Source organism: Stegodyphus dumicola, chromosome 11 (assembly GCF_044657685.1).
Source record: "Stegodyphus dumicola isolate Sdum_Otavi_A_Nest chromosome 11, ASM4465768v1".
Taxonomy (NCBI): Eukaryota; Metazoa; Arthropoda; class Arachnida; order Araneae; family Eresidae; genus Stegodyphus; species Stegodyphus dumicola.
In genome coordinates, this window is record NC_140778.1 from 105,394,617 (window position 1) to 105,419,937 (window position 25,321).

Here is a 25,321-nt window from a genome sequence, read left to right on the forward strand (position 1 = left end):
GTTATCCAATGGAATAAAGCGAATTATTGTTCAAAATATTAAAAAAAATCCAAGAATGAGTGCTCCTAAAGTTTCTGCTGATTTACAAGCATTATATGGAGTAATTGTTAATCCTGAGACCATTAGAACAGTAATTCGATCTGCTGGATATCACGGTAGACCAGACAGGAAAAAATTCTTCGTAAGTGAAAAGAATAGAAAACTCAGACTGGCTTTCGCAAAATCCAACATAAATAAGAACTCTGATTACTGGAATGAAGTTATATTTGCTGATGAGAGTAAATTTAATATATTTGGTTCTGACGGTAGAATCTTGGTGTAGAGAAAACCCAGGAAAGAATTTCGCAAACAGAACTTGGTGCCAACAGTAAAACATGGTGGAGAAGGAGTTATGGTATGGGGGTGTATGTCGTCCGCTGGAGTTGCTAATCTTGTTTTTATTGACAGTATAATGGATCAGTACAAGTATATTGACATTTTAAATCAAAATTTGAAATCTTCATCACGAAAATTGATCCTTCATAACGATTTTAAATTCTACCAGGACAATGACCCCAAGCACACTGCTTTGAACGTTAGACTCTGGCTGCTGTATAACTGTCCTGAAATAACAAAAACACCACCACAATCTCCAGACTTAAATCAATCCCATAGAGAATATTTGGCAAGAATTGGAATCAAGAATTCGCAAAGACACCATTTCTTCAAAACAACAATTAAAATCATTGCTTCAAGAAGAATGGGGTAAAATCACTCCAGAAATCACAAAAAATTAGTCGAATCCATCCCAAGAAGATTAAATCACGTTTTAAAAGTAAAAGGAAATCCAACAAAATATTAAAACATTTTAAGAAGTAAAATTTTTGGATAAATATTTGATGGAAAAGTAAGTGTCCCATCACTTATGTGAGCCATTTTTTGCTCCGTTCTAAACAATTGTATTTTTATTAAATTACTATTTTAATATTTTGAGAAAATGTATATTATGTAATAATTGTTACTAAATTTAAGTATGAAACACACCCACAGAAAAGTTTTACATGTTTTTTTAATCTATTTTACTACAGTTTCCTTTCGTAAAGCACAAGTGTCGCATCACTTTTGTGAGACACTGTATATGAAAAGAGCCACAAACTCATTAAGTTTCCCGGGTAAGTAAAACGTTGCTTCATCGCTGAATATCATCTTGGTGGCGAAATCCTCGTCCTCCAGTGCTTCCTGCATGTTGACGCAAAATCGGCGTAATCCTCCAGCTTTAATTGTTGCAGGAGCTACACATGGTGATGTTTGAAATGCAAACATTGACTCAAAATCTTTCACACAGTTCTTTGTGACATTCCGAACATCTGGTCAATTGACAGAACGAACATCTGGACAACAAAGTTACAAAGTATATGGAATGAGCTCGATTATCGTCCGGACGTGTGTCGTGTCACCAAAGGGGCACATACTGAATACTTGTAGAAGGTGTACAAACTAGATGTTTTTGTGGTTCTTTTCAAATATCTTTCATTGTGTGTACGTGAAATACTTTTGAAAATATAGCCTTTTCAAAATGAGAGAATCCCTTATGCTAGCTTGTATATTCTGTATATCTGTATATTCTTTTGCATGTATTTGATAGAATTCAAATTTAGAAAATGTGGAAAAGTGCTAGTTACTGCAGGGCAGTCATATAATAGTAAATATAAGCGAATATTTAGAACTATTTCTCTTTCTTAAAGATTATTATCCTGATACATCTTAAAAGCGTTTTACTATTCAGGTTTCTACGCAGATAATTGAAGTTTTTCATTCAGATTATTTTGTATTCTTACGCAGATCCATAATATTTCCTGTGAAAAGTAAATTTTATTCATCTTAAATGCGTTTTGACATTCAAGTTTCTGCGCAGGTAATTTAGGGTTTTCATTCAGAATATTGTGTATTCTTATACATATCCATAATATTTCCTGTGAAAAGTAAATTTTATTCATCTTAAATGCGTTTTGACATTCAAGTTTCTGCGCAGGTAATTTAGGGTTTTCATTCAGAATATTTTGTATTCTTATACAGATCCATAATATTTCCTGTGAAAAGTAAATTTTATTCATCTTAAATGCGTTTTGACATTCAAGTTTCTGCGCAGGTAATTTAGGGTTTTCATTCAGAATATTTTGTATTCTTATACAGATCCATAATATTTCCTGTGAAAAGTAAATTTTATTCATCTTAAATGCGTTTTGACATTCAAGTTTCTGCGCAGGTAATTTAGGGTTTTCATTCAGAATATTTTGTATTCTTATACAGATCCATAATATTTCTGGTGAAAACTAAATATGCCAGGCAGCACATTCTCTCCAAAACACTATGCCTGTAAAAATTCTGATTCGTTAACAAATATTACACTTTATTTAAAAAAAGCCATTTATTTACATTATAGTTACACATCAGAGTTACTAACGAATAACTGCAGTTTTACTAATGGGTTATGCATCATAAATTCTCTAGAGCAGAATGTCAACTCTTTAAAGGTTAAGTGTTCATTAAACTAATGTAACTTCACCTGAATGCAATGTAGCTTGTTTACGAATAAATTTTGTGTTATATTTACCTAATTTCTCTTCAGCTTAATACTTGAGGTAATTAAATATTTTAAAATGAATGTAAGCTCTTTAATGCAGGTTTCACTTATGTGGTCTTCAGAGCCACCTCCTGTGATTCTTTTAGATTTACAAGAAAGACAAAAAGTAAAATTCAAATTACTGCGTGTAGGCGAAAATCTCATAGTTTGGAAATGGCACATGGCAACATCCTATGAAGTTCTCTGCTGAGATCAACAGTTAATGAAACTTACTACCAATTATCCTACTCATGGACTTTTTTACTCCATTCTTGCCAAGAAAAAAATTAATAAAATATAATAAAAAAATCTGATGTGTACACCACATGACTTCCTTGTACGGAATATTAAATTATACGCATTTGTTTCTTGCATTTCTTTTAAACTTATTGGATTTAATTAAACCTACTTCGCCGACAGCGCATAAACCACAATAGAATAAAGGCATTCTTTAAAATTCACTCTATTTGTTTAACATAGCGACACTCTGGCACTAAGTTCACTTAACAGTATTATATTTCATTCATATTATAACTCAGAGTGCACAAAAAGTATATCATTTAAAGAATTATCTAATCGTTGCCACATGTTCTTTTCAAATACTATAATAAAGCTAGAACGATGTAAAAAAAGAAATTAAGCAAACAAAACGAAAAAAAAAAAAAAAAAAGAAAAAAAACATTTTTTCACAGACGATTGAGTATTTCTCATTCAATTAATTCAGTTTTCACTTCGCGACAAGACAAAAATACATAAAAGCTCAAAATATCTGTATTAAAAATTACTAATTATTAAAAATTAAATTACTAATTATTAAAAGTTAAGTAAATCTTAAACACTTATTTCCTCGAAAAAATTCCAGAAAGGATTAAGCATGATTTAATTCGCAATAATAAATGAAGGCGTTATTTTTGTTGTTGCGAAGCTTAGTCTCTCTAGATTGGCAACAAATCTAAAATTCTGCTGTTTCAAATGTTAACAAATATGTCCGCCATGTTATTTAAAACTTAACCGCACTTAAACAGCTTTTAAATTGTTGATAATTGTACAAATATTGCTTCCAGAATTACGAAAGGCATAAAAACCTTAACCGGAAGATAAGAACAACATAATTAAATCATTTTTTTAAAGCAAAAAATGTACAATTTACAAACATATAAGAGTAAAGAAACAGAGATCACTGTGCCGAGTAAAAGAGTCGATATATATATAGTATTTATATACGTTTGGTGCGGTCGATTGCAACCAAAATACGAGGTGCACATTTACATGTTATAGCAGTCCTATATACAAAATTTCAACGTTCTGAGGCTACTCGTTTTTGAGTTATGCGAGGTACGTACGTACACGTACGTACATACGTTCGTACAGACGCCACGAAAAATTCTCTTCAGAATTAATTTTAAAGCAGTTTTATAATTTTTTTGGAGGAAACGAGTCTTTTATTCTGTCCTTACGTACAGATATCACGCAAAAACATCGTTAAATTGCATTCGATAGCGGTCAAAATGGATATTTTCGTTGAAATATGCTGCCGGAAACTTTTCGCGATTACAATACTTCCTTTTTACTTCGTACAAGAAGTAAAAAAGGGGTGAAACGTAAAGCGCTATGACTGTGGTGCTTTTATTAGCATATATCCATACAAAACACAGCAGTAGAAAGCCCGCAGACTCATTGATCTCGTTAATGTGAGTAGCAACATTTACCTAATTTTCAGTTAATAAGATCACCCATGCTCTAAAAGCCCTGATTAATTAAAAGCAAATACAAATTTTATTGTACTAACTTAATTACTTAATACCAATAAAAATAAATGAATTTTAATTAATTGCATTTTAAAGATAGAAATGTACTGGTGAAGAGTGAAAGTAGTTCTATTTATGTTTTTCTTTGAAAACGATTTTTTAGCATACGTAAACTGAGCTAAAGAAATTCTATTCTAAAAGCACAAGAAAAAAAGGTAGTCAACATGATATTTTAATTTATAAAAGTGTTCCTCATTTGATAAAAATTTCAGAGATGTTCCTTTTGTACATGGCATCACATAAATTCGAATTTAGTTCGCTTTATTCGTACAGTATTTTGTAAGTATAATGTTACATCTTATTGAGATAATGTAGGTTCATTCCATTACAATGCCAATTTAAGTTAATTTTCCGGTAAGATGTGTAATTTTGCTTTAGCAAATATCAGAGCTTTAACAACTATAATTCTTATGTTTTTCTATAATATCAAATGACAGTTTAGACTATAACTATCATTTGACATTATAGAAAAACGTCAGAATTATAAAAGACGTACTAATAGAATCTTAGCATTTCCCTCCAATTCACTGTTTTCCATTTTAGCTTGAAATTCTGATATTATGAAATGCAGCTTCAAATTAGTCTGCTGTGTAAGTAAAAGATGCCTATCCATTTGATGTCTTGGCTTGGTGCTAGCTTGATTTGAGTATAAGTAAAAATTCTCCTACATAAACATAAAGAAAATTATTCGAACTAAATGCTGAAACTTTCCAAGTGATTTCATACATGCGGTGATTCACTTTCTAAGCATTATAATGAGAAGAATTTCGAGATAGTCACTCACTTCGGTCACACCTATATTGATTATAGATTTCCCTAAAAGACATAGACAAGGGTATTGAACTAATGCGTACATTCTCTCTTTGTCTGCGTAATACAGACATTCTATTATTACACTAGCCACATCCTCGGCCAGCTGCTTAAAATAGTCATTATAAAAACGAATATACATAATGATTTTCATGAGTCTAACTAGCATAATTTCGCGAGCGAAGATAGTAATTATTAATAATAGTAGAGATAAAAAAACTGCCTTTACTGGTTCTAAATCACTTAGTTTGTTAATCACTAACAGATGGAATAAATCTGGAAGAAAAGTTGTAAATCTTATTCTTTGCTGAATGCCAACAACAGACTAGCGAAAAAGTTAAAAAGTATTTTGTTTCGGGCAGTGGTTACACGTCTTTTAAATCGCTGGGAGTGTTCATTAAATTCAGAAGACCGTATCCTTTGCCTAGTATCTAAAAAGTCTAGTCCGAATAAACAATTAAGCACAACTTCAAAGCTTTAAAATAACCATTTTTCTATTTATTTTTAACAATAACAACGGTAAAGAAAAGACTGGTAACCATGGTAACACTTTGCGATTGCGCAAGTAGTCTCGCAGACGATTTTCACAGACGATGTGTTAGCGTCGCAGAACTAATACAAAAATATTAAAAACTTAGAAGCAACACATTGCTTTTAGATCGCTGATTTTGTTAATCAGAAATTCATCAAACTCCAAACAAAATATGAAATAATTTTAAAAACAGATTCAAAATCTGTGCTTCTATGTGCATATATTAAGGTTAAGGAATATTGTTTTTCAAACTTTGGTAGCTGAAGGATCCACTGTTTTTTCCATGCCGCGATTAAACGTACAAACATGCGTATTTACATAAGAATACATACAGATTCTTCATTGTTTTGTAATACAGATAGGATCTTTCCTCTAGCATAATATATTATTTTGCCTTTTTAATTTTTTCCATGGGGTGTAGAAATACTGTTTATGTTTATTACCATCCATATTATACATAAAAAGATTTTATTTTACTTTCTTAGCCCAAAAGGGCTATTAGTCTGGAAATAGGATTTTGCGTCGAAAGAAGGAAGAATCCGCAAAAGCATCAACAGCATTATAATTATGAAAAAATACATTTCCTCCTCCCCAGAAAAGTTGAAAGTAAAATAATTCTTTTGCTTTTAATTATTAGTAATTTTGAAAAGAAATGCACTCGTTGAAAAATTTATTGTTGAGATGCAGAACTCTATCCTTTTCTAACTTGCAATCTAATAACTTATCAGGTTCAATGTTCCTTCTTACTTTCTTTGGGAACATGCAAAGACCCTGACTCGGAACAGGGAGCTTACTAAAGCTATGTTCAATAAATGTGGGAAGTAGACAAGATACACAGGAAGGGTATACGAAACCCTTTATTTTTCACTCTTTTCAATAATTTCCGGACTTCGGAATACAGAGACCAACCACTTGTGGTCTGAACGTAAGAATATAAAAATATTAACTAAACTCTAACTAAACTTAACTTTGGATTAATCAAACAAGTGCCTACTCCAAGATTGGCCGTATATTAGCAAAAAGCCGTATGTAGTACAGAGAACTGCTAACACTACGATACGTTTAAAATTATCAAGAGGATTAAACCTCTGGCCTTGAAGGCAACCAGCAACCGAGTAAAACTACTATGGCAAGCGGCCTGCTTCTAATAGCTCCTTCCTCTCTCTTGCTTGGCAAAAAGCCACAACTTAAGTACTTGGCGTTCGCAAGACAAATTGCATAAATAAGTTAAAGCTTTTAATTCTGGCCGGAAGTAGAAAATAAGAAGTGATAGTAAAGATTTAAAATAAAATAAACGTTAGTAAAACTTAAGATCCTTACATACTTCCCGCCAGAGTTAATTAGTTTGAAACTGAGGTCTAAAACGACCTTGTTGAAAACTTTTAGCTCTAGAATCTAACGCGAGGCCAATCTTTTACAAACATTTCTCACTATAAACTAGAAATTTAAAAAAAAAATTGTTTTTACAATATCAGCTCCATGGACAACCAATTTTTCATCTGTACTGCATCTAAACAGGAGCTTTTATTCAAATCTAGTTCCTTCCAGAGATCTGGAAGGAAAACTAGTTTAATGAAATGTTACACAATGAAATGGCAAGTAACATGAATATTTATATTTCTCTTAACATTCTTATTTCATTCATGACTTTATTTTAATTATCTCTCCCCGTGCTCTCTGACATGTGTTGTAAAAGAAAACACCAAACACGAATGTGTTTATGTATACGTGTTCAACACTGCCGCCTACAATCAAAACACTAACGTGTTAAAATTCAACATAACAAGATCTCGTAACACACCCTATCTTCAACTCTAAACCCTGAGGTACTATTCTGAAAGTGGCTAAATCTGAAGTGTAGCGTCAGAGAGCCTAACTACATTCATTCAACCTTTAACACATATTCACCATAATTTGGTCTTTTTACAGTCACACGAATAAGTTTAAAATATTTTGGCACTACTTTCACATTTACCATATCACAGTATTTCTTAACATTTAAAATAACAGTTCACATTGTATATAAGAACATATTAACATGCCGTTAATTTTACGCATTTTAAAACATACATTAGTATTCTTTTCCAAGCAAGTGCCAATTCTTCTACATTGAAATACTACATTGCAAAAGTCTTTCAGACTAAAACTTCTTTCTTGCCAGAATGTTTTAAATAAAATTTATACAATAACTTTTACAATATTCAAGTATTTACACATTCCTATTATACATCAACTTTAGTTTTACTCTCGAGTAATTGAAAAACATAATACCAAAATAGGTAACAACTCATTTCTCGCCTTTTTGCCGATAAAGGTAGACCTCACATGAGGTGAAACTTCTTGAAATCTGCCACTTGCAGTAAGAATGAAAGATTAACTTAAGTTTGCAAAGTAACATAAAATTTTACTTATCTTTGTGATATTCGGACATTCTTTTCTCAGCCCAGTCCTGGAAGGTAGCGTAGATTCTAGTTTCATTTATCCTCCTTCTTGTGCGGGCTCGCCCTTCAGTGCCTTCCTCTAGAAGCTTTCTTTTTCCTCCAGTTCGGTCACCCTTGAATACCTTCTTTTTCGCCTCTGCCTGTGGTCTTGGCCGTTTGATGGCAGCTGGTCTTGGCGGAACCGGGACACTTCTCTCTCGTTCCTGCTTGGACCTCGTTGCTGGCCGTTCAAATTTTCCTTGAATCTTTTCCTCCGCCGCTGGTGGCCCTTCCGCAGTTCGGCGACATTTGCTGCGGAGAGTCCTGTCCGATGAGTAGATCTTCCGTTTGGGAGCCGGGTTATAGTTGCCGTTATTTCTCCTGGCTTTCTTTGCATTCGTCGTACTTCTCCCTTCTTCATTCTGGGGGTGGTCGTGAGCTCTCTTTTGTGGTCGGTGGAACGGCTTCTTTTTCTTGTTACCTTCAATTTTCCAATGGGGAAACTTTCTTTTCAATTGCTCCTGCCTCCTAATGGCTTGCCCTTGTACTTGTCGTTGTTCCACCTCTGGAGCTTGTGCCTGCCGTGCCGGATCCTGCAAAAGATCTTTGAAAATTTGCATTTTATTACGATCATAGTAGGGTTTTATTTGATCAATGTTTGCGGAGCATGTTTCACCATTCCTGGCTTTTAACACCACTACAGCGTGAGTTATTTTTTCTATGACATATGGTCCTTCAAATCGTGGAAAAAATTTGGCAGTTTTATCTTCTGGTGCTGAAGAAAGTGAATGCTTAATTCTTAATACTTCATCTCCTACTTTATAAGTTACTCCCCGTCGTTTCAAGTCGTAATAAAGTTTCTGTTTTCTCTGTGCTACTTCAGTATTCTTTTTTGCTTCTTTAATTAATTTTTCTATATCACCCATTTTAAATTCTGGGGCTCTTTTTTGCACATAAAATAATTTATCTAACGGCGTTATAATCTTTCTGCCTAAAAATAAGCAGGAGTTTTGCCCGTTGTATCATGTTTTGCGGTCCTAAGGGCGAAAGCAAATTCATTGACATAGTTATCCCAGCTTTTATGAAAATTTTTAACATAACTACGGATAATTTTCACTATATTTCTGTTGACCCGTTCCGCTATATTTGATTGCGGCCGATACGAGACCATTTTTAAATGACGTATGCCCAGGTTTTGGCACATGTCTTCAAATCTATTACTTGCAAATTGAGGACCATTATCCGATATAACTTTTAGGGGCGCCCCGTATTTTAAAATATATTTATTTAAAATAGAATCAGTAACTAATTTCGCGGAGGCTCGTTTTAAGGGAACAATTTCGGTCCACTTACTAAAATGATCAACCATAACAAGGAGATAGCGACTTTTATTTAACTGACTTTTTGGGAAAGGGCCCAATAAATTGATGCCAATTATTTCATTTGGAAATTCGGATTTAATACTATTTAGAAACCCGGCCTGGCGGAAATTAATATAATTAACTTCTTGACATGTTGGGCAGGACTGGACATACGCCCTTGTTAACTTTTGCAGTTCAGGAAAGTAGACTGCCTCGCGTACGCGTTGGATAGTTTTTCGAATACCAGCATGAGAAGCTAAAGGGCTGTCATGCAACTCCTGCAGGATATTTAATCTAAGACTAGCTGGGATAACAAGTCGAAATTCGTTGTTGGAATTTGTAATTTTTGTATAAAATAATAGACCATCTATTAGTTCGTAATGGGCCGCCCTATTTCTTATCGCCACAATATCTTGGTGGCTAAAATTTTCAGGATCCTTTAAATACTCATAAATGCTTCCAAACTCAGGATCATTACCCAGTTCGGTTATTACAGTTTCTCGGGAATATATTGTACATGCTGTGAGCATTGCCACCTTTACCGTATTACCTTCTTCATCTATTTTAATTCTGGATAGGGCATCTGCTACAATATTTTCCTTTCCGGGGGTATGCTTGATTACCAGATTATATTCTTGTAGCTTGAGTGCCCATCTTATTAACATTGGGGAAAAGTTTTTCCCTGAGTACAATCTAGTTACCGCCGCATGATCAGAATACACTGTTATTGGCGCCTTTCCAAAATAGACTCGGAACTTTTGCACTGCTAACAGAACTGCAAGTGCCTCTCTCTCGGTCGCGGAATAATTTCTTTGTGTTTGATTTAAAGTTCGGCTAAAAAATGCCACGGGCTGCTGATTTTGCGAAAGTACCGCTCCTACCGCATAATCCGAAGCATCCGCTGAAATTTCTAAATTCTCATCCTTTTCAGGAAATTTCAACACAGGGGCTTGCGTTAATGCTTGTTTTAATTTTTCGAAAGCACTATTGGCTTCGGCCGTCCACGACAATCTTGCCTTTTTCCTTTTTAATTTTAACAATGGTTCAGCAATAGCTGCAAAATCTTTTATAAAGGACCTATAATATGAACAAAGTCCTAGAAAAGAAGAGAGCTTCTTCGCCGTGTTTGGAGTCGGATACTTTTGTACAGCAATTATTTTTGATTCGTCTGTCTCGATTCCTTTCTGAGATATTTTGTAACCTAAATATTTTAATTCAGGGGCTGCAAATTTGCACTTTTCGACATTAACTTTTAGACCGGCCTCATTTAATAAAGAAAACACCTGTCTTAAATCCTGTACATGTTGGTCCATATTATCACTAGTAATAATGATATCGTCTAAATAGATAAATGTAGACTTTCCAAAAACAGGCCTTAACACTATGTCCATACATCGCTGAAATGTTGCCGGTGCCCCTGAAAGGCCAAACGGCATACGCAGGAATGCATAAGTGCCAGACTTGGTTATAAAAGCAGTCTTAGGCACGTCCTCCGGTCTAATCCCTATCTGAAAATAACCAGTCGTTAAGTCGTCATATATTTGGTCGACGTTATGTTCCTTAGAATTTCTTCAATAATAGGTAACGGATATACCGGATATTTAGTTATGGAGTTTAATTTACGATAGTCGATCGCGAAACGCCACCTTTTTGGATGTGTTAATGGATAGTCATTATTTTTCTTACATAAAACCACCGGGCTAGCATAACTACTTGAGATGGGCGTTATGATCTTTTTACGTAGCATATCGCTGATGTGCCATTCTATAATTTTTTCTTTATTCTTATCATACCGGTATGCTTTGTGGAGAACTGGCATTGAATCTCCGGTGTGAATACTATGGTTAGTAACTTGAGTAAATCCTGGAATATCACTAAATAACGAAGCAAATTCACTTACCACTTGTCGGATTCTTTGTTGCTCTTCATTAGGCAGGTGGTCAAGGTTTAACATCGGCGGCTCCGATTTTTCTTCTCGAACTGGTTTCATCGTCAGCTTAAGGGACGCTTCATTAAAATCCAGCGTTGCTTGTGCCTCTGAAAGAAAATCTATTCCTAAGATAATATGTGCTTGCAGATTCTTTACTATAAAAAACATAACCTTTACTTGTTCGTCCTTGATATGGACGTATAGCGGTAATTTACCTATGCACTTACATCTTTCTCCTTGCGCAGCTAACACTGTCGTATTATCCGAATTATATATGCGATATTTACGAAAATACTTCCTAAAAAAATATTCTGCCACACAGGAACACTGCGCGCCTGTATCCAGGAGTGCGGTGGCTGGGATATTATTCACCAACACTTCAATCTTCGGAAGAGTCAAATTTTTCACCATTACTGTATTTAACTTGAAGGAACTTTCGTGGCCTTCGAATTTCCGCACCCTCCCGTCAGCAGAAATCCGTTTTAGTTTAAATAATTTTTCATTTCCATGCTTTCCTTCTTTTTCCACTGGCCTTGAGACTTCTTTCCTGGATTGCTATTGAACTGTCGACGTTCGCCGGATGTTTTTGAATGCTCGGGTTTCCTTGCCCACTGATTCGCTTTGCTTCCGTAGCCGTGTGCTTGATTTTGCTGTGGTCTTGGCGCACCAAATTGGTTTCGTTGTTGATATTGGCGTCTTCTTTCAATGTCCGCCGTTCTTCTACTTTCAAACTGGATTGCTAGCTCAAATAACTTTTCCAGTGTAGTCGGATTCCTTAATTCAATAAAGTCTTGCACTTGGGGCAGTAACCTCGGCAAAATCACTTGAATTATCTCAGGATCCGGACGGTTTCCATACAAGAGTTTGAAGACGTGAATTTTTCTTAAAATAAAGCTTGAGAGATTTTCGATTCTTTGCTGATATATGCTGCAAAGTTCCGTTTCTAATTTCGCACGATCCCTTACGACAGGGAAGGCTTCTACTAGGGCAGTCTTGAAATTTTCGTAAGTATAGGTGGGACTTCCTGCTTGACCCAGGAGACTTCTGCCTATACATTTGAACCAGTTAAGCGCTTGGCCCCTCAAAGCGCTGGTCGCTAAGGTCACTTTCTGAAACTCGTGCACGGGGTAAAGCATGAAGTGGTCATCTAGGTTTTCCAAAAAACTGGTAACCGGTGAGTTTCCATTAAATGTTGCTTCTGGTTTCATCGAAGCGCGCATGGTCTGGACGATGTAACCAAATTCTTCCAGGGCGGCAGCTGGCATTTCTGGATTCTGAGCCGCTTCTGCAGGCAGCACAGGTTCTTCTTGAAACTCGGCCATGGTTATTCTTCTTCGTTGGGCGCCACTATCAGGTTCAATGTTCCTTCTTACTTTCTTTGGGAACATGCAAAGACCCTGAGTCGGAACAGGGAGCTTACTAAAGCTATGTTCAATAAATGTGGGAAGTAGACAAGATACACAGGAAGGGTATACGAAACCCTTTATTTTTCACTCTTTACAATAATTTCCGGACTTCGGAATACAGAGACCAACTACTTGTGGTCTGAACGTAAGAATATAAAAATATTTAACTAAACTTTAACTTAACTTTGGAATAATAAAAAGGGCCTACCTGGAAGATTGGCCGTATATTAACAGGAAGCCGTATGTAGTACAGAGAACTGTTAACACTACAATACGTTTAAAATTATCACGAGGATTAAACCTCTGGCCTGGAAGGCAACCAGCAACCGAGTAAGACTGCTAAGGTAAGCGGCCTGCTTCGACTAACTCTTTCCTCTCTCGCTTGGAAAAAAGCCACAACTTAAGTACTTGGCGTTCGCCAGACAAATTTGCATAAATAAGTTAAAGCTTTTAATTCTGGCCGGAAGTAGAAAATAAGAAGTGATAGTAAAGATTTAAAATAAAAATAAACGTTATTAAAACTTAAGATCCTTACAAACTGATCTACACTCATGTCCATAAATTAAGGATAATTCGGAGTCACGCGGAAATCGAACGTTAAAATAAATATATCACCTGTAAAATCACTACACACGTCTTCAAGAATCATATGCAAATTTCAGGAAGTAACCAGATGACACCGATGGTACGTCACACTGACAAGAGTGTAAGAGAGTGATATATAAGGAATATAGGCAAAGAAGTAAAATTGTTCGCAGGCGCTTTATAAGCATTTCAGTGCAATAACCGAATAGTTAGGACACAAAGGACGCATTTGGATGATTCTTTACGTGGTAGAATTATCGGTCGTCTGGAATGTGGGCGTACCCAACAGGAAGTATCAGACGAACTTATAATTGCCCACAGTGTCATCTCCAGGCTGTGGCAACTATTCCAAGATGATGGTAATGTGAGTAGACGTTACAGCATAGGTCGCCCCAGAGTTACAACGCCGAATGAGGACCGGTATTTGGCAGTTACTGCCAAAAGAAACAGGCGGAGCACATCCTCAGACCTGTCTCGTCAGCTGTCTTCAGCCACTGGTACGACAATTTCAAGGCAGACCGCGTTACAGACGCTTAGGGCAGATTGGTCTATATGCTCGTAGACCTGTCAGATGCGTTCGACTTACTGCAACTCACTGTCGCCTGCGGTTAGCCTGGAGTAGAGAGTATTCATTGTGGACACCGCAACAATGGGCTTGTGTGATTTTTTCCGACGAGTCCAGGTTTAGCTTGCAGTCTGATTCTCGCCGGACTTTCATATGGAGAGCTCCATTATGGATGACAACGCCCGTTCTCACCGTGCAAACATCGTAAGCGAATGCTTTCAATCGGAGGATATCACCCATATGGACTGGCCAGCATTCTCACCGGACTTGAATCCAGTAGAGCACGTGTGGGACATGCTTGGCCGACGAATTGCAGCCCGTAAACCTCCTCCTACATGTCTACCGGAACTTCGGAGAGCATTGCTTTTTGAGTGGTGTAATATCCCCCAAGATCAGATCGATAATTTGATACTCAGCATGCCTAGGCGTTGTACGAACTGCATCGTCTGGGAGACATACAATGTATTAACAATAATACCAACCAAATAATGTTTTAATTCGTTGGATTTCTCAAAAACGTTTTTATAGGATTTTTAATCTGAGATTTTTCCTCTTTCAGTGACGGCTGTGGCCGAACGGGAACATATCTCTGCATAGAAGCCAATCTTGGACTCGCAGAAGAGGATTTTGTATACGATGTTTTCGGATATGCAAAGAAATTGCGAGCGGCAAGACGAGGCATGATTGAAACGGTGGTACGTATTTCTTTCTCGCATCAAAATTTGATAATGATATGTTCTCGATTCTTCTATGCATCGAAAGCTTTCATCCGAGGACATATACCTGGATGAAGGGATCATATACAGGGTGTTTCATAGATCATGGGACAAACTTGGAGGGGTAGTGGAGCGTACTAAAACATGCATATTTTTTTTATTTTATTTTATTTTATTTATTTATTTATTTTTATAGAAATGTAGGGTCTAAAGTGACGGGTTAAGGCAAGAACGCAAAAAAACGACACAAGAGGACAACACAAAGTGCTTCTTTGCAGCAATGCAGTATTCACAATAAATGTTCAAAAAAGGGAACACTAACAGTAATAGGAACTACAGCTGTGATTGGGCTGGCAATGCAGCTGTAGTGAGCCGCACAAACCACGATCCGATGCATCAGAGGATCATTCGCAACTCCGATGTCGAGCGTGATGAGTGAGTTTGCGCACAGGGAAAAAGCTAACATGCATCTCATGTATGGTGCTACTAATGGGAACGACAGAGCAGCGCTATGGTTGTACCAGGAACGGTTTACGAACAGGCGTATGCCGAAGCACACGTTCGAGAGGTTGTATCGGTTCTCTGTGTGAAAACGAATCATTTGAACCCACCTCTGACACTAGGAGTGGAAGAAGTGCATGAAAACCTCGCATTGAAGAATCCATCTTGAACATTGTGCATGAATCACCTCAGACAAGTACAAGAGCTATTGCACGTCGTCTGCAGCCGTGCAGTCACCGTTTGGAGATTATTCCAAGTCATTCCACCGTTTGGAGAGTATTGCATGAAAATGGTTTGCACCCATACCATTTGCAGAGAGTCCAAACCTTGCAAGAGACAGATTACCCTCATCGAGTTCATCTCTGTCATTCGTTCTTGCAGCAGTGTGCGGCGTAGGCGGATTTCCCATCGGATGTGCTATTCACGGACGAGGCAACTTTCTCACAGAACCGGCATCTTCAATAGCCACAACATGCATGTGTGGACAACTCATAATCCACACGGCACAAGTCCACATGTATTCCAAACACCCGCTTCTACGTGAATGTGTGGGCAAGTATTGTTAACGACTACCTCTTAGGCCCATACCTGCACGTACAAATGGCTTATGTTATCATATTTTTCTGCAAAAGGTGCTACACGAATTGCTTCAGGATGCTCCGGCACTCGTTCGGGATCGCAGGTGGTTCCAGCATGATGGTGCACCAGCCCATAACCACGTGCGGGTCCGCAATTACTTGGATGGGACATTTCCGGGCCGATGGGCTGGTTGTAGTGGACCCATTCGATGGCCCCCCGTTCGCCAGATTTATTCAGCTTGGATTCTTTTTATGGGGCCATCTGAAGAGCATCATTTACGAGACTCTCGTTGACTCACTGGAGAACCTCGTTGCCCGATTATCCATTGCGGCTGCAAGCGGGCGCGAAATGCCTGTTGTTTTCAAAATGTTCGTCAATCCGTTCTGCGACGTTACCAAGCATGTATTACTGCTGGTGGTCGCAATTTTGAACATTTATTGTAAATACTGTATTGCTACAAAGAAGCACTTTGCGTTGATTTTGTACATAAACACATTTTCCTCTCGTGTCCTTTTTTTTTTTTTTTTTTTTTTCGCGTTCCTGCCTTAACCGTCAATTTAGACCCCACATTCCTATGAAAAATGCATGTTTTAGTACGCTCCGCCCCCCTCCAAGTTTGTCCCATGATCTATGAAACACCCTGTATTTACTAGACCTTGTTATAACCACTAGACATTATAAACATAAAGAGCAATAAGTGCCTATCATATAGATCAGAAACTCCAACGTGACCTCTATTGACCCTTTGCGGGTCGATGAAAATTTCATACAATTGTGAGGATTCATCTGTTTACTTTTGACTCATAGTTAATTTTGTGTTAAAGTAGCTTTCGCGAAAATGTAAATGAAATAGCGGACATTTACTCAGATTGAGGGAAAAAGAAGTGGTATCTAAGCGAAGGTTTCGCAAGTTGTTTTTAAAGCGTGTTCTGACTACTTGAGGCCACGTTGTTATCGTGACTAAATAGTGAACTGATTCTGTGGCTTTAAGTGCTCTAGCCATTAAGCTTGTCCCACCGGTTTTATACAAACCAAAGCCTTTCTGCGCATTAGTTTATCCTGTAAGCCGTTAGACTCATTTAACTAGATTTGATATTAGTATAACATTACTTGTTTAAGTTAAGCCAGAAGTTTTGGCTTGTGTAAAGCCAAGTTGGGTGATTGATGTTTCTTTGTGTTAAAATAAAAGGGTTATTTACACTCTTTTTCTGTCTTTGTCTGTCTACAGTTTAAGACAAGAGGATTATTCCTCTATAGTCTTTTTAGAGTTCGTAAGTTTATGCTACCAAACAAAGTGGGACTTTCTAAAGTCATCCAACAGAAATATCCCCAAATAAAATTTGTTAACGAACCAGCATTATTGATAAACCCCTCTTCTTACCGGGTAGAAGTAAACTTTAATAACATCAACAATTCACTATGGAAAACAAGAAACGGAGTAAATGCTTTTAAAGGAGGATATTTAAGAATTACATTAAGCAGTTTTATGCCAAAGATTAATATCTGTGGTTTTGTTTCTGAAAACTTGTTTAGATTTGCAACATTAAAAATAACAATAATATACTTTTTTCTCAATGTTTTTTGACATTCTCATAAGTTATTTACGTATAGTTACTTGTATTTTGATTATGTTGTATGCTGTATGTTACAGAGGAAAATGCAAAGGCATCGATAGAGAAAGCCATTCTTTTAAAAGGATTCAGTGTAATAAAAAGATTGAGAAACAATTGTATAAAAGAACATTTCACTGTTCGTGATGAACAATTTTGACCGACCAGGCTACAGTAGAGGTACTTTACAAAGTTTATTTTTGTAGACTACATCAGCATTTCCCGAACAATGCTAAGCCCCCCCAGCGGCCGATTGGTAAAGTCGCTGAACACTGGTAGTTCATTCCGTATTGGAATACTGTAGAACTGGGGGCTGCATGGCATTTCCGTGGTCTTACCCGTGTGTAACTTGTGTACGAGCCAGTTTCCCTTACAAAGTCCTCCACGAAGACATCCCTCCCCTTAGGCAAATAACCCTCGAGTATTTTGAAACAATCAAATAAACCAAACCAAACCCAAACAATGTTCACGACCCAACCACAGAGTATATTATGGTTAGTCGTCTAAAAAGGAACTAATTTTTTTTTGAGGGGGGGGTTCTCACTTTCCCAATGAAATTATACAATACAAGTAAACAACGTTTTATCGAATTTATTTAATAAAATGAAGTAATTGACGGAGACGAAAAACTCCCTTCATCCGAGACTGTGCCATCAACACGACATTCGCAGTAGAGCAGCTTAAATCATTGAAAAGGCAAAGGGCTTTGATGGGCTACAATTAAATATTGAAGAAGTGATTTATATTTACAGCATTACGAGTTATTTGATAATAATTAAATAAGTAATAAAACAACAAACAAAGAACTTACCTGTTAGAAAATTCTTAGCACCAATGAACAATTGAGTTATGCGTAATCGTGCTCGAGTTTTGAGAAATGGCATTAATGAAAGGTCTCACGACGCAGTGTCTAGTATTTTATAAGAAAAAAAATATATAAAAAGGAAACACCCTGAATCTGAAGGAATTCAGAGATTAAAAAAAATAATTTGAAAGCTTTCAGATTTTATAGTGTAGAGACATTAGGTTATTTGGAAGCAGGAAAGACGAAAAATATGCAACGCCTTCGCCGGGAATCGAACCACGGACTTCTGGATAACGCAACCAGCGTGCAGACCACCACACCACGAAGGCATGCCAAGAAGGCGGGAGAAATATCTTATAATATTACATCCAAATGGCTTTTTAGCGCATTGTGTCTTACCTTTATTTACTACATATCATGTTCTTCGCTCTTAAACTACATAAAATGCAATTCAACAATTTAAAAAGAACATATCTTTAGAATTTCCGATAGACCGCGCTGGAGATATTTTTTTCCGTACCGTGATGCCATTGCTAGCTTTGAAATCGTTGAGTTTGTTATCCAAAAGTTTTACATGTTACGTAATGTTTTACAATTTAGTCTTCCATATCTCCGGGTTCGGGTGAAGGATTACGTTATTCAAATTTTGATGGTGCTCCAGGTACCGTCGTTTTTTCACAGTACAAAAAAAGTAAATACATTCATGCACATTCTTCATTATTTAATTTCTTTAAATATGATACAAGGCTATAATATTTGGTGGTAACAATTTAAAAAGGAATACTCTGTTTTTAGTGAACTGACGCGAAATGCCGTTTCGTTTCTACCATATTTATTGGCGTTATAGTCGCACCCCCGATTTGAAGCAGAAAAAGTCGTCAAAAGTGTACAATATTGTGTAGTTAATTTCCCCGCATAATAGTCGCACCTAGCCTTTCACAATAAAAAATTGGCTAAAAACATGCGACTATTATGGAAGTAAACACGGTAATAGCTCTTCTAGGCAATGAATGAACTCATATACCACAATATTGCATTTCTACATGTATTCGCAATTTTTTTTTTTAATTATTTAAAGTATTTACAATAATTACCAATGTCACTTTTGCAGGAGCACTACAAATTCATATACGAAACTCTAGAAGAAGCCATGATCTGTGGTTCAACGTGGTTTCCTGTCAATGCACTGTCTCAGCAGCTGAAGTACAAATCTATGAAAAACCCGATCACACGCATGAACGAATACCAGAGAGAATATCAAGTAAGTATTCCTCATTTATTTCAATGTAAAAGATCGCCAGTAGAAACTGAAGAATTTTAACCAAATGTAGTAATTTTAGAAAGATTTTAAGCAGCTTCTTCCTGAAATCACCAAAAGCAAAATTTAAGTTGGAGTTTTAAAACGGTTTCAGTTTGGCCAACAGTAAAAGCTAAATTACGTGCTCGCTCGCGTTTTACATAAGATGCGACACTGTTTTAGTATGAAAACAGCAGTAAATTTCAATCCACTTTCTTCAAACTGAATTGTAAATATAAATGCAACTCTAAACTCTTGATGAAACTTGGTGATTACCATCGACCGTCAGGTACAAGGGCATTTCGAAAAGTAAAGATACAGAGGAAAAGAAAAGTTTTGGTGAGCAAGTTGGCAACACAGGTGTTAACCTTGAGCCGTTAGCTTTCTCCTCGCGGTCGTTCGGTATTTCAACGTTGATTCTGGTTGGAGTAGGTCGTGTTTAAAATGGCTGCGCCTATTCAGAATCCCACTAAATGCGAAGTGCGCTCCGTCATGTTCTTCATGCAAAAGGTCAGCGACCAGCTGACCAAATTAATTCACAAAGAAATTATTTCTGTTTATGTGAACATTATGAATCGTCAAAATGTAACAAAATGGTGTCTTCTCTGAACGTAGGACCGATGTTCATGACGAACAAAGACAGGTCAGCCATCTGTGATCTCTGATGCCCTTCTTCAGAGCACAGAGGAAGCAATTCGTGCGAATAGACGTCTCAAATTGAAAAAATTGCATCAGATCATACCGGAAGTGTCAATGACAACTCTTTATGAAGTTGTGACTGTCAAGTATGGGTACAGGAAATTGTGTGCGCGCTGGGTTCCAACAGGCGGCAACCTTCTATGACTGTGGGATACAAAAGCTTGTGCACCGACTTAACAAATGTTTGGATAACGGGGTAATTATGTCGAAAAATAACAAATAATCTAGTTAATAAGATGTAACTGACGTTTTCTAAGTAAATGTTCTTTTAAGAAATGCGAGCCATTATATCTTTACTTTTCGAAATGCCCTCGTATAATAGAGTTGGTTTTAAGAAACAGTGATGTGGTTACTGGAGCTTAGAATAAATTTTATCTGAATTTTAATCTGGACCTCTATCGGAAAATATTCAGGTATGAGTACAATAACACCATGAACCCAAAATTTCAGATCGACACTGCATCACTAAGCAACTACAAATAACCACGATCTACCAATTTTCCAAACACCAGAAAACAAGACAGCCAACAGCATCGCAGCAAAATAACAGTTCCTTCTGTAAGTTGTAATGTTGCGCGCTCCCAACCTGCATGCAACAATAGTGGTGACTGCTATGAACTGGAAAGTACACAAAGTCTTGAGAAGGGTTTAAATCCCTTTTTATTCAACTTTAGAAATTACAGATGCGTGCTCTTGACGCTCACAAACTACGCCGACCCGGCAGTAAAATAAAAATAAGAAACTAAAAATGAATAATAACAAGTGACTACCTACGAGGCTCTCTAAACGTAACTAACCTAACCGCGTTCTAAGATACCGCTGACAATTCAGCAAACTTCTGAATATTACGTTGAAAGATTTAACTATCTGCCGAGGCAAGCACACAGGCCGAAACGCGTGGTTCTTCAATTTCTTAACTAGCCACCTCCACGCTCGTGAAGCAAGAAAGCACACTTTCGAACTCGTTTCCTTTCATTTAACTCAGAATACTTCCGCTGACTATTTTGAATACTTTGCGCGTTCTACTAAAATTTACATACTCTGGCACTGGCAATTCCAGGGGAAAGTAAGGCTTGACAGAAAAGATAGTTTAAACTTAAAATAAATGTTAGTTAAAATAAATATAAACCCTACATTTGCCGCTGCCAGAATTTGGTAAACTTGGAAGCAGGTCCTAGAAACGACCTGTTGAAAAGTTTCCACAAGTCTGAACTAAAATTTAAGAGCCTCGTTTACATAAAAAAACTGTTTTCTCACAAAAGTTAGAATAAATTTCTGTAGATACTTATTTAACCCTCTCTTCTTACAGCAACCTTTCCTGGACTTCAGCAATCAATCTGTTCTCTTCCTTCCAGCATCTGGAAGGAATAAGTATCAGTATCTTTCCAATAATTTCCTCCATAACCGGCAAAGGGTAAACTGGGAATTTAGTAACACTGTTAAGTTTTCTGTAATCGATAGCAAACCTCCAAGCCCTTTTATCCGAAAGAGGAAACTCGTTCTTTTTCCTACATAATACGACTGGACTTGCGTACTCACTATTTATGGGTGTTATTATTTGGTTCTTTAACATTTCCTGAATGTGTTCTTCTATGATTTGCTCTTTCTGTTTATCATAGCGGTAAGGTTTAGTCCTACAGGGTTTGTCGGCAGTTAACTGTATCTCATGCGTAACTATTTGACAACTACCAGGCCGTTCTGAAAACAAGTTTGAAAAAGTACTCACCACTTGCTGGATGGCTTGGCTTTCATGGTCATTCAAATGGCTAAGGTCGACTTGCGGTTGTTCCACTGGTTCCACCACCCTCCGATCCATCTCCAGCACAATAGAACTTTCCTGAAAATTCAGTTTGGCCTTCGCGGCTTTTAAAAACTCCATACCTAAAATAAGTGGACTTCGCAAGTTTTTACTACAAAAATTAATACTTTAAGGCTTTCGTTTTGAATCTGTATTTTTAAAGATAATTTTTCTATACATTGACAAGTTTGTTCTTGCGCCGCTATGATTTCTGTGTTTTTATTTTTAAATAATCGTAACCTATTAAAATTCTTCTTAAAAAAAATATCACTCATAAAATTACCTTCTGCTCCTGTATCGATGAGGGCTTCTACTGGTACATCGCCAACCAAGACTTGTATAATCGGTAATTGTGAGTTTTTTACGATGACCGTATTTAAGTATCTTCTTGAGGGTTTTTTCGAAACTTCCGGGGTCTGGACCCTCGCTTTTACAGGCCCCTCTACTCGTTTAAAGCTTTCCTTTCAACTTCTGCCTTCTGGGTACGCAGACGGTTGTTTTCAAATTTCCTTTTTGGGCCTTGACCTTCGAGCTTTGATGAGTTAGCTGGATAGCTCTTTCCCCCGTAAGAGCGATTTGCATTTCTGGTCTGCTCATTTGAAGATTGCCTTCGGATACTTTGAAAATACGATGCCCCTCTAGCTTTTTCCGCTATTCTGCGATTTTGGAACTTGACCGCCAATTCGAAGAGCTCCTGCAATGTGCTTGGGTTTCTAATTTCGAAGTAATCTTGAACAGCAGGTAGCAATCTTGGTAAGAATATTTCAATAATCTCCGCGTCGGGTTTCTTCCCATACAGCATATCCGTCAGCTTAATTTTTCGCAGAATAAAGTCCGTCAACTCTTCTATATTCCGTTGATAAAAACTTTACAGTTCTGCTTCTAGCTTTGCTCGTTCTTTCACTATGGGGAAAGCCTTTAATAACGATTTTTTGAAATTTTCAAATGTACATATGTGGCCAGACATATAACAGTATGAAGCTTTTATATGTCTGGCCTCCGAATTCCCCTAATAAAAATTTGCCTATATTCTTCCACCATAGCGAGGCCTGTCCTCTTAGTGCAGATGTGGCCATGGCAACTTTTTGTCTTTCAGACACAGGGTAGAGCTGGAAGTGATTTTCGAGGCCTTCTAGAAATATCGCCACCGAATTTGTTCCGTCGAAATTGGCGTTTGGCTTGATTGACGCTCTCATCGTCTGGACCAGGTATCCAAATCCTTCCAATTGGCTTGCCAGTTCTTGTTGTCCAGCAGCTTCCATCCAATTTTCGGCCATTTCAGTTCGACAAGTGTTCGGGCGCCAATGTAATGTTGCGCGCTCCCAACCTGCGCGCAACAATAGTGGTGACTGCTATGAACTGGAAAGTACACAAAGTCTTGAGAAGGGTTTAAATCCCTTTTTATTCAACTTAAGAAATTAAAGATGCGTGCTCTTGACGCTCACAAACTACGCTGACCCGGCGGTAAAATAAAAATAAGAAACTAAAAATGAATAATAACAAGTGACTACCTACGAGGCTCTCTAAACGTAACTAACCTAACCGCGTTCTAAGATACCGCTGATAATTCAGCAAACTTCTGAATATTACGTTGAAAGATTTAACTATCTGCCGAGGCAAGCACACAGGCCGAAACGCGTGGTTCTTCAATTTCTAACTAGCCACCTCCACGCTCGTGAAGCAAGAAAGCACACTTTCGAACTCGTTTCCCTTCATTTAACTCAGAATACTTCCACTGACTATTTTGAATACTTTGCGCGTTCTACTATTAAAATTTACATACTCTGGCATTGGCAATTCCAAGGGAAAGTAAGGCTTGACAGGAAAGATAGTTTAAACTTAAAATAAATGTTAGTTAAAATAAATATAAACCCTACAAAGTATGAAGCTACTTCGGGTATTTCTTATCAAAGAATATAAGAATAGGCCTCATCTTATTCTGTCCAATTTATTTCAGTTCGTAATATGCGAAGAACATGAAATCTGGATTTTAAACATTCACTCGATTTTACCTGTGCAAAATCTCGATCATTATGATGTAAAAACTAGAAATTTGTGCAAAAATCAAACTCATAATTAGGGTATGTGACAAAATTTTCTAATAATTCATAAGTGACGAAGTATATTTCCATGTGCCGTGTTATTTCATCACACAAAACCAACTTTAATTTACTTATCTGCTAGCAAATCGCTTTGTAGACAAAAAGTGACCATTTACAGGATTTTAATCAAATTGAGTGCTCTTAGCAACAAGAAACTTGAGAAGAGTGTAGCTGTTATTCTCTGGTCTTCTGAAAATTTCAAGAAAAAAGTCCAAACAAGAACTAATACCCTTTTATTTAACTCAGAGTGCATTTCCCAGTTGGCCCGTCTTGGGCTTACAGGAAAGCCTCCAGTTAGGATTGAATATATAAGAAACTAAGCTACGTCTAACTAACTAAACCTTAGTCGAAGCTATACAGAAATAATAAACCGAGTTGCCCTCACCGACGAATACTAACAAAGGCACGTAACATAGAAATATGCCAGGAAGCGATGACGTGGTCAGAAAGCAGAACACGATCTACTGAGTACTCCTGAGATCTTCTACAGAAGTATAGTGTACTATCTTCAAGTACACTATAACGGAAGTCTTGAACCTTGTATCTAAACTTGACTCAGTACTCTTCGACCCGTAGGCCTTTAACACAATGAGTACTGCGCATGGCATACGATGAAACCGGTTTACTTTTTTCCCTTATGCATATCATACAATTTATACTACACATTTTAACCGTTACATTACTTTTAATTATGTGTGAGTTTTCAGCTTTTGCAGATATTTTCAAATATAAGCAGTTCATTACTATTAAATCTTCTTCGTCAGAATAATAACACAATTTTTTTTAATAAAATATTTTCATGCAAAAGGTTAAACCTTCTTTCTCGCATTTCTTAACTAACGTATTTTTAACGGCACCTGTTTCAAATTCCGCAATTGACAGAACTATATTCTTCATTTCCTTATTATGATTTGAACATAGGTAAAGGTAAAGGTAAAAGTATGGGGGACACCAGCGATGTACCATAGGTCAACTGGTAATGCCTTCCCATACTAACTCTTTGAGAAAAAAAAAATGGGGTGGGTAATTGCAAGTTTTACGAGGGTTGGAACTTTAATAGTGGCAACACAGCTGAAAAAACGCTACGCAACAAAACCAAAGAATATCGCGTATACCACACGTAAACTACATACCTACCTTACCTCTCAGGAAAAAGACTCGTCCTGCCTACGTCACGCGCATGCGGAGTGACGCG

General features: G+C 37.0%; 1 protein-coding gene across 1 annotated transcript in view; it reads left to right on the top strand.

The window, feature by feature from the left end:
• Positions 1-25,321, top strand: part of Ptp36E (protein tyrosine phosphatase 36E) — a 304,097-nt gene that overhangs the window by 235,047 nt on the left and 43,729 nt on the right. The window contains exons 8-9 of the mRNA XM_085827038.1: positions 14,579-14,714; positions 19,342-19,491. Coding sequence (XP_085683164.1) covers positions 14,579-14,714; positions 19,342-19,491 — 286 coding nt within the window. The remainder of the gene's footprint in view (positions 1-14,578; positions 14,715-19,341; positions 19,492-25,321) is intronic.